Consider the following 17537-nt stretch of genomic DNA (forward strand, 5'->3'; position numbering starts at 1 on the left):
CAGAAAATGTTTTATAGCTTTCAGTATACAACTCTTACACATATGCTGTTAAATTTATTCCTAAGTATTCTGTGTTTTATGTAATTTATTTTTTTAAAGATTTTATTTATTTATTTGAGAGGTAGAGTTACAGATAGTGAGAGGCAGAGAGAGAGGTCTTCCTTCCATTGGTTCACTCCCCAAATGGCCGCAACAGCTAGAGCTGTCCCGATCCAAAGCCAGTGAGCTTCTTCTGGGTCTCCCACGTGGATGCAAAGACCCAAGCACTTGAGCCATCTTCTACTGCTTTCCCAGGCCATATATGTCATTTTAAATAATGCCTTAAAACTCTGATTTTGGAGGGTGGGCTGGCACCATGGCACAGCGGTTTAAGCTGCCACCTGCAGTGCCAGCACCCCATATGGATATTGGATTGAGTCCTGGTTGCTCCACTTCCAATCCAGCTCTCTGCTATGGCCTGGCAAAAGAGTAGAAATTGGCCCAAGTCCTTGGGCCCTACACACACGTGGGAGACCTGGAAGAAGGTTCTGGCTCCTGGTTTTGGATTAGACCAGCTCTGGCTATCCAACTGGGGAGTGAATCAGTAGATGGAAGACCTCTCTCTTTCTCTCTGCCTCTGCCTTTCTGTAACTCTGCCTTTCGAATAAAATAAATCTTGAAATTAATTTTTCAATTGCTCATAACAACTATATAGAAATGCCTTTGAAATATGCATGCTGGTCTTATCCTGCAGCCTTACTAAATTCATTTATAAGACCTCATAGGGTTTTGCCATATATATGACCATGTTGTCTGAATAAAGACAATTTTACCTACTGCTTTCTAATCTTTCGGGTTTTTATTTCTTTTGTCTTAGTGAACTCTTTCATACCTGCAGCTCAATGCAGAACAGAAATGGGGAGAGCAGACATCCTTCTTTTTTGGTGCCATTCTCAGCGGGGAAGCAATCAACCTTTCACCATTCACTCTCATGTGAGGGGGTTGGGGGGTGGGGTAGGGGTGAGGGGTGGATAGTATGCTAAGAGATTTTAATGTGAACTGGTGCTTAATTTGTCCTAAAATACTTTTTCTTTGCATATGCCTTGCTAGGGTGTTCCCTTTTAGCCTACTGATATGGTAAACAACATGGATTATTTTCAAATATTCAGCCAATTGGTATTCATTTGATGATGATGTATTATCCTTTTTATATATCACAGGATTCAATCTGCTGATATTTTGTTCAAGTTTTTGTCCTGATATTTATGAGGTATACTGGTCTATGGTTTCCTTTTCTTGTAAATTCTTTGTCTGGTTTTCATGTCAGGATAATGCGGATCTCATCAAATAAGATGGGAGGTGCTTCTTTGCTCTGCTTTTCTGAAGGAGTGTGTTCTTCTGAAACGTCTGCTAGAATTCACTGGTGAGGCTATCTGGGCCGGGAGTTTCCCTGGTTGGAAAGCTTTAATTGTAAATTCAAAACTCTTTGGTAAAAATTTTTTATTTTTAGGTTAATTTCTGTAATTTGTATATTTTAAGGAATTTGTTCATCAAATTTGCCAGAATTACAGGCATAAAGTTATTCTCCAATACTCCCTTGTTTTTTTAAATAAACTTTTATTTTAAAATGTGTTTAGATTTATAGAAAAGTTGCAAAGACAGCACAATGGTACCCATCTACTCCTTAACCAGTTTAGTTCTTCCTTAATACGTCTTACATGAGGCCACTTCAAAAGGCTATGGAAAACAGATTTACAAGGTAAGTTTAATCGGCTGCAAAATTTTTTGAAATCCATACATAGTTTTTATACAATATGCATTTTCAATTAACTTTTGAAGGCCCATGTATGCATGCATTTCAAAATTTTTTGCATTAAAATAAACTTTTAATTCCATTTTACACTAGCTTTTTGAAGTACCCTTGTGTGCATGTTGTACACTTTTCAAAACTAAGAACATGGGTACATTATTATCAACTAAACTGTGACTTTAGCAGTGTTTCCATTTTCCTTTTTCTGTCCCAGGGCTCATCCAGGATTCCATATTGTATTTAGTAGCCTGTCTCCTTCGTCTCCTCTGGCCCGGGACAGTTTGCCAGTCCTTCCTTTTTCTATGAATGACCTTGAGTGCTCTGAGCAATACTGGTCAGGTATTTTGTAGAATGTCCCCAAGTCTATCTGCAGTTCCTGTCCTGACCAGAGAGGGCTTTTGGAAAGGACACTGCAGAAGAGAAGCATCTTGCTCCCAGCCTCACATCACAGGTGTGACCTGGCTAGAGTCATGAATGCCGATCTCGCCACTAAAGCTTTCATTCTTCCTTTACTCTGTTTTTTCAGAAGTGTGGCAGCAGGTCAAGCCCACTTTCCAAAGGGGCTGGAAGCAGGGGATGACATCCCTTCTCCTGGGGAGTATTTACAGAGATTCTGTCAGGAAGACTTGCGTCTTCTCCCCGCAAACTCTTCTGATTAGTGTTTGAAAGGTATATTTTTTCTTTCTTTTAATCTATCTGACTTTTTATGTTCCTAAGCAGAATTCTTGTATACAGCATACAATTGGGTTTTTTTATATAACTTATAACCCTTTTAATTGGACTATTTAGGCTATATACATTTAATGTAAAGATCAATATGGTTTGTGAGCTTATCAACTTTCCCACTTATTCTGTTTGGTTCCTTTATTCTTTTTCCTCAAAATCTTTTGGTCATTCAGTATTGGCTAATCAGCTACACATCTTTGCCTTTTTTCCCCTTAGTGGTTCCTCTCAGGTTTACTATGTGTGTATATATATTTTTTTCTAAAGATTTATTTTTAACTCAATACCTTCAAATAATGTCATATCAGTTTATTTATAACATAACTAACTTTCTTTTATACAGAAAGATTTATTATTTATTTAAAAGGCAGAGTGATAGAGAGAGGGGTGGGGAGAGACAGGAACAGAGAACTTCTATCTACTGGTTTCATTCCCCAGATGGCCACAACAGCCAGGACTGGGCCGGAATCCACTGCAACACCGCCTGAAGCCAGGAGCCTGGGAACTCCATCTGGGTCTTCCACGCGGCTGTCAGGTGCGCTAGTACCTGGGCCATCTGCTGCTGCTTTCCCAGGCACATTACCAGGGAGCTGGATCAGAAGTGAAGCAGCTGGGAGCTGGCACTCTCATGGGATGCTGGCATTGGAGGCAGCAGCTTGACCAGCTGCGCCACAAGGCCGGCCCCTGTAATGTACTTCTGTTCTCCTTCCCTGTCCTTGGTGCTGCTTGTCACTTATTTTGTTTTTATCTTTTATATAAATTAAACATGAGAAAATTAGTTTCTAACATTTAGCTAAATTTTACCATTTCTGCTTCTCCTCACTCCCTTATAATACAAGTTTCTTACGGTTACCATTTTTCTTGTACTTGAACTTCCTTTGGGGCCAGTGCTGTGGAGTAGCGGGTAAAGCCACCACCTCCAGTACTGGCATCCCCTATGGGTGCCAGTTTAAGTCCTGGCTGCTCCACTTCTGATCCAGCTCTCTGCTATGGCCTGGGAAAGCAGTAGAAGATGGCCCAAGTCCTTGGGCTCCTGCATCTGCATGGGAGATCCGGAAGAAGCTCTTGGTTTCTGGCTTCAGATTGGCACAGCTCTGGCTGTTGTGCCAAACTGGGGAGTGAACCAGTGGATGGAAGACCCCCCCCCCCATCTCTCTCTCTCTCTTTCTCTGCTTCTCCTTCTCTCTGTGTGTAACTCTGACTTTAAAATAAATAAATAAATCTTGAAAAAAAAGAACGTCCTTTGTTATTTCTTGTAGCTCAATCCTGTTTACAATTATTTCACATCTTTGTTTTCAAGCATATTTTCACTGGAAATAGAATTCTAGGTTGACACAAATTCTTTTTTTTTTTTTTTTTTTTTTTAAGACAGAATTACAGAGAGAGAGATATCTTTCATCTACTGGTTCACTCCCCAGATGGTGACAATGGCCAGAGCTGCGCCAATCTGAAGCCAGGGGCCAGGAGCTGCTTCCAGGTCTTCCATGTGGGTGCAGGGGCCCAAGGACTTGGGCCATTTTCTACTGCTTTCCCAGGCCATAGCAGAGAGCTGGATCAGAAGAGGAGCATCCAGGTCTAGAATAGGCACCCATATGGGATGCCAGTGCTTCAGGCCAGGGCGTTAACCCTCTGCGTCAAAGCGCTGGCCCCTACACAAATTCTTTCATTACTATAAAAATGTTATGCCATTACTTTCTGACTTATATAGCTCCAGACAAAAAGTCTGCCATAATTACCTCTTTCTCTTATTTTTATTTATTTATTTTTTGAGCAATTACCACGATGTGCCTTTGCGTGGTTGTTTGGGTCCATTATACTTAAGGTTCACTAAGCTTCTTGGATCAATGAGGTTAACTTGTTAAAGTCTTTTTTTCTTTCTTTTTCCATATTGTATAGTTTTTGTTGCTATGTTTTCAAGTTCATTAACCATATTCTCTGGTGTCTTCTCACCTCTAAGTTCCACTAATTTTTTTTTATTATAGGCATTATATTTTCACCTGTAGATGTTTCCTCTCATTCTTTTTATATTTTCCATTCCTCATTTAGTTCAAGTCTTTTAAGTCCCTGAGTTTATTTATAGCTTTATAACACCTGTTTTTAAGTCCTTTTCTCCCATGATGGCAGGGACCCAACTAGCTCACCTACTGCCCCCTGGGGTCTGCAGTAGCAGGAAGCTTTAGTCAAGAGCTGGAGTCTGGCCGGCGCTGCGGCTCACTAGGCTAATCCTCCGCCTAGCGGCGCCGGCACACTGGGTTCTAGTCCCGGTCGGGGCGCCGGATTCTGTCCCGGTTGCCCCTCTTCCAGGCCAGCCCTCTGCTGTGGCCAGGGAGTGCAGTGGAGGATGGCCCAGGTGCTTGGGCCCTGCACCCCATGGGAGACCAGGAAAAGCACCTGGCTCCTGGCTCCTGCCATCGGATCAGCGCGGTACGCCAGCCGCAGCGCGCCGGCCGCGGCGGCCATTGGAGGGTGAACCAACGGCAAAGGAAGACCTTTCTCTCTGTCTCTCTCTCTCACTGTCCACTCTGCCTGTCAAAAAAAAAAAAAAAAAAAGAGCTGGAGTCTGGGACTGAAATCAGGCAGCAATGCTGGTGTCCTGACAGGTATCCTAACCTCTAGGCCAAATGTCCGCCCTTGTATCTGTCATTTCCAGACACGTTTTGAATGACTGTTTTTTCTCTTCTAATAGGTTACACTTTTCTGATTATTAATATGTCTTATACTTTTAAGTAGGATGCTAGATATTATAGGTTTTGTTGTCTTCTTTTGAAGAGGATTAAATTTTTTGCTATGGCTAAATTTCTTGCACATCTTTTGAGAGCTTCATAAATAGCTTCAAATTTCTTTTCACTAAAGTTCCGTACACATTCCTAAAATTGTACATATTATCAGTGTCTAACTTGAATTCCTCTCCATGTAACTGACACTCAGAATGAAACCCAGCACATCACCAACAACCCTAAAGCCCTGTCTTAGCTTCCCAAGGGTTGATTTTGTTAGGGCAGGTCTAAAACACCCTTTACTGTGGAGTTAATTTAAACCTATCAAATCAAGGCCTCGCCCGGCGCCGAGGCTCAATGGGCTAATCCTCCGCCTGCGGCGCCGGCACCCCGGGTTCTGGTCCCAGTCAGGGCGCAAGATTCTGTCCCAGTTGCTCCTCTTCCAGTCCAGCTCTCTGCTGTGGCCCGGGAGTGCAGTGGAGGATGGCCCAGTTCCTTGGGCCCTGCACCCGCCTGAGAGACCAGGAGAGGCACCTGGCTCCTGGCTTTGGATTGGCACAGCGGCCATTGGGGGTGAACCAACAGAAAAGGAGGACCTTTCTCTCTGTCTCTCTCAATAAAAAAAAAAAAAAAAGAGTAATTTCCTCAACTTCATTGCTATCATATAAAAAAAAGTCAAGGCCTCTTGGGGTCTCTAACATGCTGAGTGGCTGGTCAGAACTTGAATAATTCCTCGCTGGGGTGAGCTCTGCGGACTACAGAGAGATGGTCTTCAGCGTATCTGGCAATTCAGATATCTGCAGCTCTTTGCTGAGTAGCTCCCCTCTATCTGGTCCTCTGACACGAAGACAAACTACTTCTCCCTCCAAATCCATCCTTTAGCTTTGCAACCCAGCAGGACCACTGTGCTTTGCTGGGGATTCCCCTTCTGGCTCCAGTTTCTAGAAAATACCTTGAGGCAAAAGGCTAGGAGGATGGTAGGCCTCAACTCTGCTTCCTTGCACTCAGGGGTCATGGCCCTGAACTACCTATTGTGTAATGTGGGAAGAGAGTTGTTCAGAGTTGTGTTTGCTGATGGCAGAAAGATTAATGCAGGTCCATGTATTTCACTGTAGCAAGAAACGAGGCCTCTTTTAACACTGTATCAACACAGATGCCATGTTTTGTAAGATTTCCACTACCAAAAATACCCAACCCAGTTGTGCCTTCCATTCCTCTATCTCTTTGGTGGCTTCTATATCCTTGGGAAATAAAAAATAAAATTTGATTCCTGCCCTCAAAGAATTCACAATTAAAAAAGGAACCTAGACATAGGTCACAAATCAATACAATTCTACAAGGTTCAAAAGGGGCTGTGGGAACATAAGAGAAGGATGGTCAGATCCATTTGGAGAGATCAGGGAAAGTTTTTACAGTGTAATGTTTAAAGAATGAGAAAGAGATTAAGAGATGGGATAGGCCGTTTGGGACAAAAGAAACCTTGTATGCAGTTGGAAGTATGAAGCAATATAGAAGTTTGGGAGAGTGACTAACCGTTCCCAACACCTACAATGTAGAGTTTGAAGCAGAGAGAAGAAAAAACTAAAGAATGTGAAGATAAACAAACAAACAAAAACAAAAACCAGGAGGATCATATCATGAAGAGTGGCTTTTGAATGCCATGCTAAATATCACTGGCATCCATAATTTATCTTTGTCAAACCCTGCCTGTGGGGAGCAACCCGGACTGGACTGAGTTACTGGAATTAAGACTTATTCTATGCATCTGCTTTCCCACAATATGGCGCTGAGAAGGGAAACAGCTTCTACACAGCTGCCTCCAGTTCAACCAATAAACTGTGGGACCTGCTCCTGATTGGAGGAGAGCAGCGTACTCGGCGTGTGGGTAGCAGAGTTGGGATTGGTGGAAGAGGACTATAAAGGAGGAGAGAGACGGCATGCACCAGGAACATCTAAGGGGAACACCTGTGCAGCCCCCGAGAGCGCCGGCCGGCGGTGTGCCGCTCCCCCGCGGAAGTGGGGAATGTGGCAGGGGGGACTGCCCTTCCACGGAGGTGGAAGGGACAGTAGGCAACCTGGGAAGAACCAGCAGCAAACCCGGGGAGGGCCGAGCAGACAAAAGAACAGCGCAGGGTCCTGTGTCATTCCTCCACGAAGACGGGGAGCGACACCTGCCTACTGCACCCACAGAACAATTTAAAGGGATCCTACATACTCCACTTAACTCACAACAACTCCATGAGGAAATGAAGGGTCAGAGAGCTGAAGTCATTTTGCCCAAGGCCACATGGCCAGAAAATGAAGAAGCCAGGATTTAAACACAGGTCTGTTGAATTCCAAAGCCAACAAGGGGAACTTGACTCAGCCTATAGGCAATGGGAAAGCCTGGAAGGGTTGTTTTTGTCTTTAAAAGTTTTTTTTTTTCTTTTAATTTTGTTCACTGAATTTTAGGTAGGAGCTCAAGAACATTTATGTTTTTAGAAAGGTGCTTGAGGAAGGATTAGAGGGACGAGACTGGAGTCAGATAAACCAGTTCTGAGGCTGCTGTTTGTGCAGGAAAAGATACGAACTTGGACGAGGAGATGTTTTGGAGGAATGGACAAAAGGACAACAATTTGCAAAATGTTCAGGGAACAGAATCTGCCTGATGGAGTAAGAGCAGCTCTGCTGAGAGGGGAAGTCAGGTCCTCGCGGACGTGCTGACCGGCCCGGGGTACCAGGTCTCAATACCAGGGTCACGGAGGTGAGCACGACGCATGGCGTGATGTCTGCTCCTGAGAACCTGAGTGCTCACCTGGCACTGCGTTGCCCCTGAACCAAATCTGCGCTCCACAGCCATGCAACACACAGTTTGGGGTCCCCCCCCGCCCTGCTATCCCGGGAATCCTTAATGAGGCTCCAGCCCCACACCGGAGTCCCACTGCCACAGAACATACTAAATGCTGCTTCAAACCGGCTAGCAGACCAGGGGCCGCATGTGTGCAGGCTGAGACGGCCAGGACATGGAGGGTATTAACTACCCCAACCTTGCCTGTAATTATCAACAACAATTTTATTAAAAACAAATGCAGGTACCCTTCATTAAACACCAACCACAGGTGGGCACCCAGCCAAGCATTTGATGAACATTAACAGTATTATTTGCCACAATGATCCTAAGAGCAGGTCTTGTATTTCTCTGTTAATGTGGGAAACCAAGGCTGAGAGAGGGAAAATAACTTGCTTGAGTTACTCCGGTTCCCTGAGGCCACGCCACTCATCATTTAAAAGGCATCTCAGAATTTGCTGTCTTCAGGAAGCCTCCACTATGCTCCCCCAAATTTTGTTACTCTCTCTCCTGGACCCTTCTGGGCCGGAGTCCTGTTTCCCTGTGGTCTCTTATGCTGTACTGTAATTTACAGTCTGTGTCCTCCACTGGAAGACATTCTTTGAAGATCTGCTTCCTCTTTGCTGCTTGGTGCCAGCAGTGCAGGCGGGACCAGTGAGTCCACTGCTGGCTCTGAGCCGCCAGTCACTCATTCTGTGCAGTTCCAGGGCCCTTGGCCCCTTTCTGCCCCTGATGTACTGCGGATTCATGTCCTGCAGTCACTTGGCAGTTCCAAGGTCCACGCCCAAGAGACTTGTTATGGGTACAGCAGGACTTGTCTTGCCAAAATTCATGTAGATGTTTAAACTCTGTCGTGATGTTAATGGCTGCTGGAATAAGGGTGGAGGTTTGATCTAATTATGGCGTCTGAGACTGGGTCTGGTGGGAGGCATTAGGGCCACGGGGGAGGGAGGGAGGGGGGTACCCTAGGAGGGTAGTTCCTGCGAAAAGGTTATTTTGAGCCACGTTCCCTCTCTCTTTCCTGGCTCAGCAAAGTGATCAGACCTCTGCACCTGCCATGCCCAGCCTCCACAGATGCCGGATTAGGGGACTGCCAGACCCTGAACTGTAATCGCCAAACTGGACGCTGAAGTGAGCCCTTTCTTACCGCAAGAAGCTCCCCTCAGGGGTTTCAGCTGAAGTGAGGGAGAGGGCGCTAACACAACACTCATGGCTTCAGCAGGCGCTCTGCCCCGCTGAAGGGAACAGACACAGGCTCCTCCAGTTCCTCGGATCAAAGGAACTCATGTGTCCGATGGGACGCACGACTTCCTCTATCTGCCATCTTGCACTCCTCTGTGCTGAGCAGAGGCAGCTCAAGCTCTGGTGTCATCTAAAAGGGTTCAGATCAGGGTGCGCCCCACTGGCCGTGGGATCTGCAGCAAGGTGCATGCTTGGTGAGCCCCCTCCTTCCTGTAGCGAGCTGGGAAGGCTCCCTCCACCGAGTGCGGATGCTCATCACACGAGATGCGGATGCAGCGGCACCTGGAGGGATGGCAGGACCGGGGGCTCTGTGCTCCCACAGTCAGGTCCAGGTGTTGGCCCCACTGGCCTGCAGCTCTGTGGATAAAGTGGGAGGTCCTCAGAGTGGTGTGAAGACTAAGGAAAAGTCAGTGACCAGGGCCTGGCCTGGCACCAAGGGTGCAGTGAGAGAGCAAATGTTAGCTACTGTTTAATGACGCTACAAAGGAGACATCTCTAGAGCACCCCCTGATGCCCCCAAAATCTCACAGTGAGTTAAGAATAGAGTGGACTGAGACCTTGTTGTGAATGCTTTGCCAATAAATGGTGATCTCTTCTGCTAGCTGGACACACAGTGCAGGGGCTCCTGCCAGAGACGGAGCACCAGTGCCTACCGGCTCAAACACACACCCACCCCTGCCCCCTGCCCAGGCTCCACCAGCCACAAGCCCCGGCCTTGTACCAGCACTGCACAAGCAGAACATCAGCTCCTTTCAAGCTGGAAGTCAGACGACCTTCGTGGATCTTCTGGAAGGCAAAGCCGAGGAGGGTAGCCCAGAAACATCCAGACCGTCCTCATCTGTGAGGTCCCGTCATCACCCACGTCGGCGATGAGGGGGAGCAGGTCTGCATCGGCAGCGGCCTGTCAGGCAGCTCGAGCAGCAGCCAGAGGCCGGCGTGGTCACGTTAGTGTGGCCGAGGCGGCAGCCAGTTCCTCTCTTCTGTCCAGCAGAACTCTCATCCTGCCTAGGCCTGAGGCACCGAGCAGAGCTCTGGGGAACATGCAGCCCCAGTCATAGCTCTGCAGCCCCTTTCCAGCTACGTGGGTGCATGCTGTGTTCCGTGACGGCCTAGAGCGTGCAGCGCCCCGACCTGCTCACACCCAGCATTGTGCCACCACTTCTCGGGTGTTACTCAGGGGAAGCCGTCCCGTTCTTTGGGGACAAGGTTGTGGGTGGGGTAGGGGAGGGGCGGCAGGCCCCTCCCGAGCTCCTACAGGAAGAGGGGCTGCCTTGAGCTGGCTTTGAGTCTCGGGCTTTCAGCGGAAGGTTAGAAGAGCACAGCTCTTCTAAGAGACTCAGAGAAGAAAGCACCTCCCCACTTTCCGCACAGACAAGGGCTCCAGAGGGAACGGCTGAACAAACAGCAGTTCTTGGGCCCCCGGAGACCCTCCCGTTTCCCCCACCTGCCCGCCACCCCTCCCTGGCAGCTCCATGTCCACCGCACCGGCTCCCAGCCAGCAGGACCCTGAGAGACCATCACCCACCACATCGTTTGGGAGGCTCTGGAGGTCGTCGAAGGGGGTTTCCAAGGTGTTGGTGTCCACATTCAGGATCACGACGTCGTCCAGGGCCATGTTTCTGACTTTCTGTGAGGCAAAAGAAATCCAGAACAGGAGGTCACGGGCACGCCATCAGCACACAGACTTTTCCCCTGGCCTCCTCTGGGAAGAGGGGCATTTGACCAAGTCTCCCTCTGTGGCAGGCCTGGTGCAGGGTGGGGGTGGGGGGTTCACATTTCCTAGCTCATTTAATTCCCATAAAACCCTTGATCCCAGGTTTCACAGAGCCTAAGCAGCACACCCAGCTCACACAGCCGCAAGGGAAGAGAGCTCTTTATGCCCCATTTTCCCCCTTGAGTTTTCCAATTAAAATTAATAACACAGGCAGAGGGTTAAAGCTCTGGCCCCAGGAACTCTGATGCACAGTGGGGCTCTCGGGGCCACACCTCTCATTTACCAAAGGCTCCCGGCCCATCTCTGGGGATCATGTCACTCTTGAGCACGGGATACAGGGGTCTGGCCGAGTGTGAACATGGTCACATCTCCCGGAAACTCCAAGGAGGAGGTCATGCTTTGCATGTGGTTTTATTTTCAGTAAGTCTCAGCAAGCAGTGGCTCCGAGGCTCCGGCCACGGCCATTCTTCCACAGGTGCAGTAATGCAAAGGACAAGCGGGGGTCATGCCTCACAGGGATTCAGGCGTGGCAGGGGGAGGAAGGAAAGAAGGGATGCTACGAGAATGAAAGGGTCCCCTCCCCCCGTCTGGCAGCAACTGTGCAGAGCTTGTGTTGTTACAGGACAGTATGTAGACTGAGTTAGTGTTTTCCTTTTTTTTTTTTTTTTTTTTAATTGGTTCAAGAGGCAGAGAGACAGAGAGCTCCCATCTCCTGGTTTGCTCCCCAAATGTCTGCAGCAGCTGGGGGGGTGGGGGGGTGGTGGTGAGCCGTCACTACGTCAAGCACCCACCCCTAATTGTTAATCACATCGCTTATGCACTGCTGGAATCCATCCTCATTTTTTTCCTGCCCACCTATTAAGTCCTTCTGCCCCGTCACAACAAGCTCTTTCCTTTTGAGTATTAAACTTAGAGTTGTCATCTTTATTTAAATTTGCTCTGCTTAAGTAGAAAGTCCTTATAATTTGTTGTCCAAATTGGGACATGTGTGGGTGTGAAAAGGGGCTTATTACACCAGGGCAACAGGCATAAAACAAGACATATGGCACCGAGTACGTAAGGAATCAATTTCACGTTAAGTCGCCCCACTGTGCACACTGCATATCACCATGCAGGGGAGCACTGCCCAAGGTTGCCTGGCCTGCCAGGCTGGGGCTGAAACCTGCCCACCCGCGTGCCTGCAAGTGGCTTCGATTGAGGTGGGCGTGGGGTGATGCTTTTCCTAATTCACCAAGAGCATGCTGTGCAAGCTAGTGACGGAACTAGACTTCCACTGGCTGCAGAAGCCTGGGTGTGCTGATGGACCTGGGAAAGGGTGGCAACGACAGCGCGTGAGAAGCTTATTAATTCTTGATCCACACTTTGCTTAATTTATCTCATTTAATTCTTATCAAACCATGCAACCTGGACAGTAACACCATTGTTCGACATAACTGGAGAAAAACGAGGCTCAGAGAGGTGAAGTGAATGGTAGAGGTAACGCAGCACTGGCCGCCTCCACGGCCCATGCTCTCTGCACAGCACCATCTGCCTCCTCGTCAACAGACACCCTCAGGGAGACAGCCTCCATCCCATCCTTGTCCTGAGCCCCGGTGTCCCTCGGCCCGCCTGTCTCGCCTTGCTGGGCCCAATGCCGGGCTCACACTGCACAACCACCAGCACTTAGTAAAGGCTCACAAACACTGGTTTGGCTCTTTCAAGCAGACTCACAATCAGAACTTGGTGCCCAAGTTCACATGCAGAGACTCCAGCAGAGGGTGTAGCCACGCTGGTCAGGAGCCTCCAGGTGTTGAGAAAACACTGCCAGCGGCAGAGCCCTGGAACCCCTCCACTTAACAGGAGTGGTGCTTCCAACGGCCTCTGCCACGGGCTGGCCTGCCCAGGCCCCCGGGGGCTGCTCTCCAAGCTGTCATTCAGTGTGTGACAGGCTACCGCACGCACCATGAGCTGGGAACCACAGAGGAGGGGCAGGATCGCCAGCTTCGGAGTTCGCTCTCCCCACCACACCCCCAGCTCACCGCAGCCGCTGCCTCCCTTATGGACAGAAGAGCAATCGGCCAATGGTGCCGCAGCTGGTAAGAACGCAAAGCATCAGGTTTCACAGCACTTCTGTCTGATGAACAGAGCACAGTCCCCGTTTTACAGGGGTGAACGTTGAGACTCACGGAGGACTGTCCAGGACTCCTCAGCTGTCCCGCCCCCAGCCCAACAGGTTAGCCAGCAGCATGTGCTCTCTGTCCCTGATGTCACACTGCATAGCTCATGCAGCACAGCCACACACATTCTCTCGTTTCCTTCAGCAGAGCTGGAGGTGGGGCATCATCATTCTCACCCCAGAGATGAGAAACTGAGGTTCTGAGGAGCCAAGAAGCCCGCCCAAGGGCGTGTGTCTACTGATTGACCTCACCCGTCAGTCTGAAATGGAGGTGACGCCTCCTTCCCCCACGTCCCGCTCAGCTGCTGTGAGGATTACAGGTGCTACAGGTGTGCACGGCTCTGGGCACACAGTAGGACCTCATCATCAACAGTGGCTGTCACGATCACTTTGTGACGCACACAACCGCCACAGCCGAGCAGGACGGTGGCTCAAGGACAGAATCTGCCCCTTCCTGGTGATGGTGTGGGCAAAGGCTGAGCCACACGCAGCCAAAGAAACAGAAGCAGAGACGCAGCTGGGGATGTCGGGCCCTCAGGGCCGAGCTGAGGGCGGCCGCACCCTAGAGTCACCCGCCGGCCTCGAGGAAAGGGAAGGGGCAGTGGCCACTGGAGAGAAGCCTCGGGGCTGAGGCCCTGGTGAGCAGCTGCTAATTCTGCAGCAGAAGCAGGCGCTGTTTCCACGCTCCCAGCAGGGCCCCGGTGGCACAGACCAGCCCTTGTGGCTCTCCTCACTGCCCCCGGCTTTTGATTTCTTCCCACTCCTGGCTGGAGGACTTGCCTGTTAAGCTGTGTGGAGTGTTTACTTTTTCAACAATGGCAGCAGGCTGAAGAACAGGGCAAAAAAAAAAAAAAAAAAAAAAAAAAAATCCTGGCCCATTTTCCTGACTTAGTGGGCCAGGGTCCCCTTAGTAACCAAAACGGCCCAAGCACCAAGCTGCAGGCAGGAGCTGGGCCGGCACAGCTTCCTCTTACACAGGGCAATGCTGCCCTCCTGGCCACAAGAGCTCTTCCAAAGAGGCTGGCACGGACTCAAGTCCTTCCCAAAGCTCAGTGTTCCCAAGGAAAGAATCGGAGGCCAGCTCAGCCGGACGGCCCTGTCCCCTAAAGGCTCCAGGCAACCAGGGGGAAGAAAGACAGGAGAGAAACACTCACACGTTGGCGCAGGGGCAGTTCTGGTGGAGAAGCAAGCTGGGCCATCACTGGGTGCCGGCTCTTTTAATCCTAACCAGGCCATGAGGAGAACACTGGCACCTCCATGGCGAGGTGAGGAAGTAAGGCTCAGAGAGGTCAAACCAACCGCTCAAAGCCACGCAGCAGCTGGCTCCGGGCTCAGCTCTTTCTGAAGATGTGCCCGATCTGCTCCTCTGCAGACAGAGGATCCACTCAGGGAAGCCGGTTACATAGACGCGCCTGCGGCCAGCTTTCTCTGACACAGAGATCACACTTTTCTTCTGCATCTTAAGAATTAGATACGCCTACTCCAGAAACACGGGAAGACAGACACGTTCAAAGGACAGGATTACAGTTATCCCAACAGCTGCTTTGGGAGACAATGTTTTTGCGTAATTCCTTCCACCCTCCTCTCTCTCCACTTTTTAGAACATAGTTCTAAGATCTCTAAGGCTTCTTTTGTTTTTTTTTGCTGATCGTGACCTAAGCAACGCCACTCTTCGTTAGCGCCGCTGTGGAGATGGCCATTAATCGCTACGGAGCACCGCACCACTTGGAGACGAGCCGAAGCGAGCCCCTCCGGTTGGCTGGCACTTCTAGTCTGTAAGAAGTGCCCGTATGTGATGTTGTCACGAGGGCCGTAGGTACAAAGCTTCCCGCTTCAGGATGGATTCCTCGAAGTGGAATTCAGTTTCCACTTCTTCAAAAGTGTCCCTCTCAAATTCGACTTTGAGAGGAGATATCTTTACTTCCAATTATTTTAAAGTCATTTTATCCACAGCTTGTGTTTCCTACTGTAAGTGAAGAAAAATCAGCAGAGACACGAGCAGATGTCAAAATAGTCCTCCAAAATCCTCCCCAATTAAAACACTCACCAGGGCCGCAGCTCACCGAGACAGCTCCCGGTAGCTTGTCCCACCAACACATTCCCTCTCTTTTTAGTTACAACATATGCCAGAGCTCCTGCCAGCTGCAGACCCTGCCCCCACCACACGCTACAGGCTTTTTCTCAGAATGAGGGGGAAAAAAATTACTGACACGCACACCGGCTTTCCAAATGGCATTTCTTACACCCAGAAACACTCTCCAGAAAATGACATCTTCCCATAAATATTGTTCATCAAAAATACCTTTCCCTCTGCTTGGTCACGCCCGGTCACAGCGCAGGCCAGACCAGGGCACACTTGCAGTATGGGGAGTGGTGTGGCAACTGACGGGACACTGGTGACAAGACTCAGGTAAGACTCACCTAGGGTCTGACCCTTCCCCGTGGGTGCCGGGGCCACGTGTCTTCCAGGTTTTCACCTATAAAATGGGGGTCATGACGGCGCCAGCTTCACAGGAGGCAAACAGATGGGTGAGATTTCCTGAGACCCCCAGCACATCGGTGTCAGGCTCTCCGGACTCCCCGAGGGTCCCTGGAAGTCAGCTGCCAGCTCCGCCTCCCTCCATGGGGCCTCAGAGGCAGTAGGCATCCCGTGGCCTTGCTCCCTAGAGGTTCTCCCACACTACTGGAGTAATACGTCAACTCGGGTGCCCAGTGCAGGGATCCGACTCCTTCCCTAGCCTGTGGGCTTCCCGGGGTCAGGAGCCAGCTCTCAGTACTCAGGTTCCTGCCCCAGTGTTGGGGCCAGCAGAGGCACTTTGTGAATGGTGAACGAGAAGTAGCAGCGCCTCAAAGTGAAGAGCGCAGATCTGGAGGTCCGGGTTCTGATGAGGCCGCTCCACGCACCGGCTGTGCCCACTCAGTCTTTCTGTGCCTCAGTCTCCTTCCCCACTTTTCTGACACAGGAATAGAAACTCACTTGTACCAAGTTTCTAAACTGAGGGTGATGAAGTGTGGACATCACAGACCAACGTCACAGATATGTGATGAGACGAAACAGGCATTTCTTTCTTTCTTTTTTTTTTTTTAAATTTTGACAGGTAGAGTTAGTGAGAAAGACAGAGAGAAAGGTCTTCCTTCCATTGGTTCACTCCCCAAATGGCTGCTACGGCTGGTGCTGTGCTGATCTGAAGCCAGGAGCCAGGCGCTTCCTCCTGGTCTCCCATGCGGGTGCAGGGCCCAAGGACCTGGGCCATCCTCCACTGCCTTCCCGGGCCACAGCAGAGAGCTGGACTGCAAGAGGAGCAGCCGGGACTAGAACCCAGTGCCCATATGGAATTAACCAAGTCAGCCACGGCGCTGGCCCCGAAATGGGCATTTCTAAAGCACTCAGCAAGGCCTGGCACGGGGAAGTGCAGGATGAGTGTTTGCTAAATAAACAAAAATGATTTTTGGGAGGTGAGAGAGATATTCTATGTCTTTATTGTGGTGGCTACATAAGCGTAAAACTGTCAAGATTAATTGAATCATATGCTTCAAATGGGTGGTTTGTTGTTCATAAATTATAGCTCAGTGAAGTTGATAAATGCATTAACACTATGTCCAGACACAGAGGAAAAAACCACAATACAGAGTCAAAGATAACAATGCATGAATGGGCATGGATGAAGGCCACGTGACAAAGTCATTTTCCTAGAGCCATCAGCCAAGAGAATTCTGATTTGTGGCTGTGTTTGACTAACTGTGCCCTTCCTGATTTATTTTTTTTGTCTGGTTTCAGATTTTTAAAACTTTATCACTTCACACCCTCTTGGGATAAGCATAAAACTCCAGCATCCCCAGAGATGCTGACACACTTCCCACACACAGGTGGGTTCTGCTTGAGAATCGCTCTCCCTTTCATGTCTCCCCAGAGCCAGGCAGATTTTATCGAGCCTCATTTCCCCAGTTGGTTGTCCTAAAATACAAACTAACATCAACTACACTCATTCTACCACCACCAGTCCCTCACCCAGAGAAGGCTGACCCTACCTCTCCCAGGAGGGGTTTGTTTGGGCAGCTAGTGACAAAAGGCAGAACTCAGGACCAGGCCATTAACTGAAGAGCCAGGGGGCCGGTGCTGTGGTACAGCAGGTTAAAGCCCCAGCCTGCAGCACCAGCGTCCCATATGGGCACCAGTTCAAGTCCTGGCTGCTCTTCTGATCCAGCTCTCTTCTATGGCCTGGGAAACCAGAGGAGGATGACCCAAGTCCTTGGGCTCCTGCACCCACGTGGAAGACCTGGAGGAAGTTCCTGGCTCCTGGCTTCAGATTGGCTCAGCTCCAGCTGTTGCGGCCATGTGGTGAGTGAACTAGCAGATGGAAGACCTCTCT

General features: G+C 49.4%; 1 protein-coding gene across 11 annotated transcripts in view; it reads right to left on the minus strand.

Annotated features, from left to right (window-relative positions):
• The window catches only part of DENND1A (DENN domain containing 1A), a 555776-nt gene that overhangs the window by 168917 nt on the left and 369322 nt on the right, over positions 1-17537 (minus strand). For all 11 annotated transcript variants that reach the window (XM_089302416.1, XM_070056536.2, XM_070056525.2 and 8 more), the window contains one exon: positions 10824-10925. In XM_089302416.1, the coding sequence (XP_089158542.1) occupies positions 10824-10925 (102 nt within the window). The remainder of the gene's footprint in view (positions 1-10823; positions 10926-17537) is intronic.

The sequence above is a fragment of the Oryctolagus cuniculus genome, chromosome 1 (genome assembly GCF_051225735.1).
Source record: "Oryctolagus cuniculus isolate XC-2025 breed Fujian yellow rabbit chromosome 1, ASM5122573v1, whole genome shotgun sequence".
Lineage (NCBI taxonomy): Eukaryota > Metazoa > Chordata > Mammalia > Lagomorpha > Leporidae > Oryctolagus > Oryctolagus cuniculus.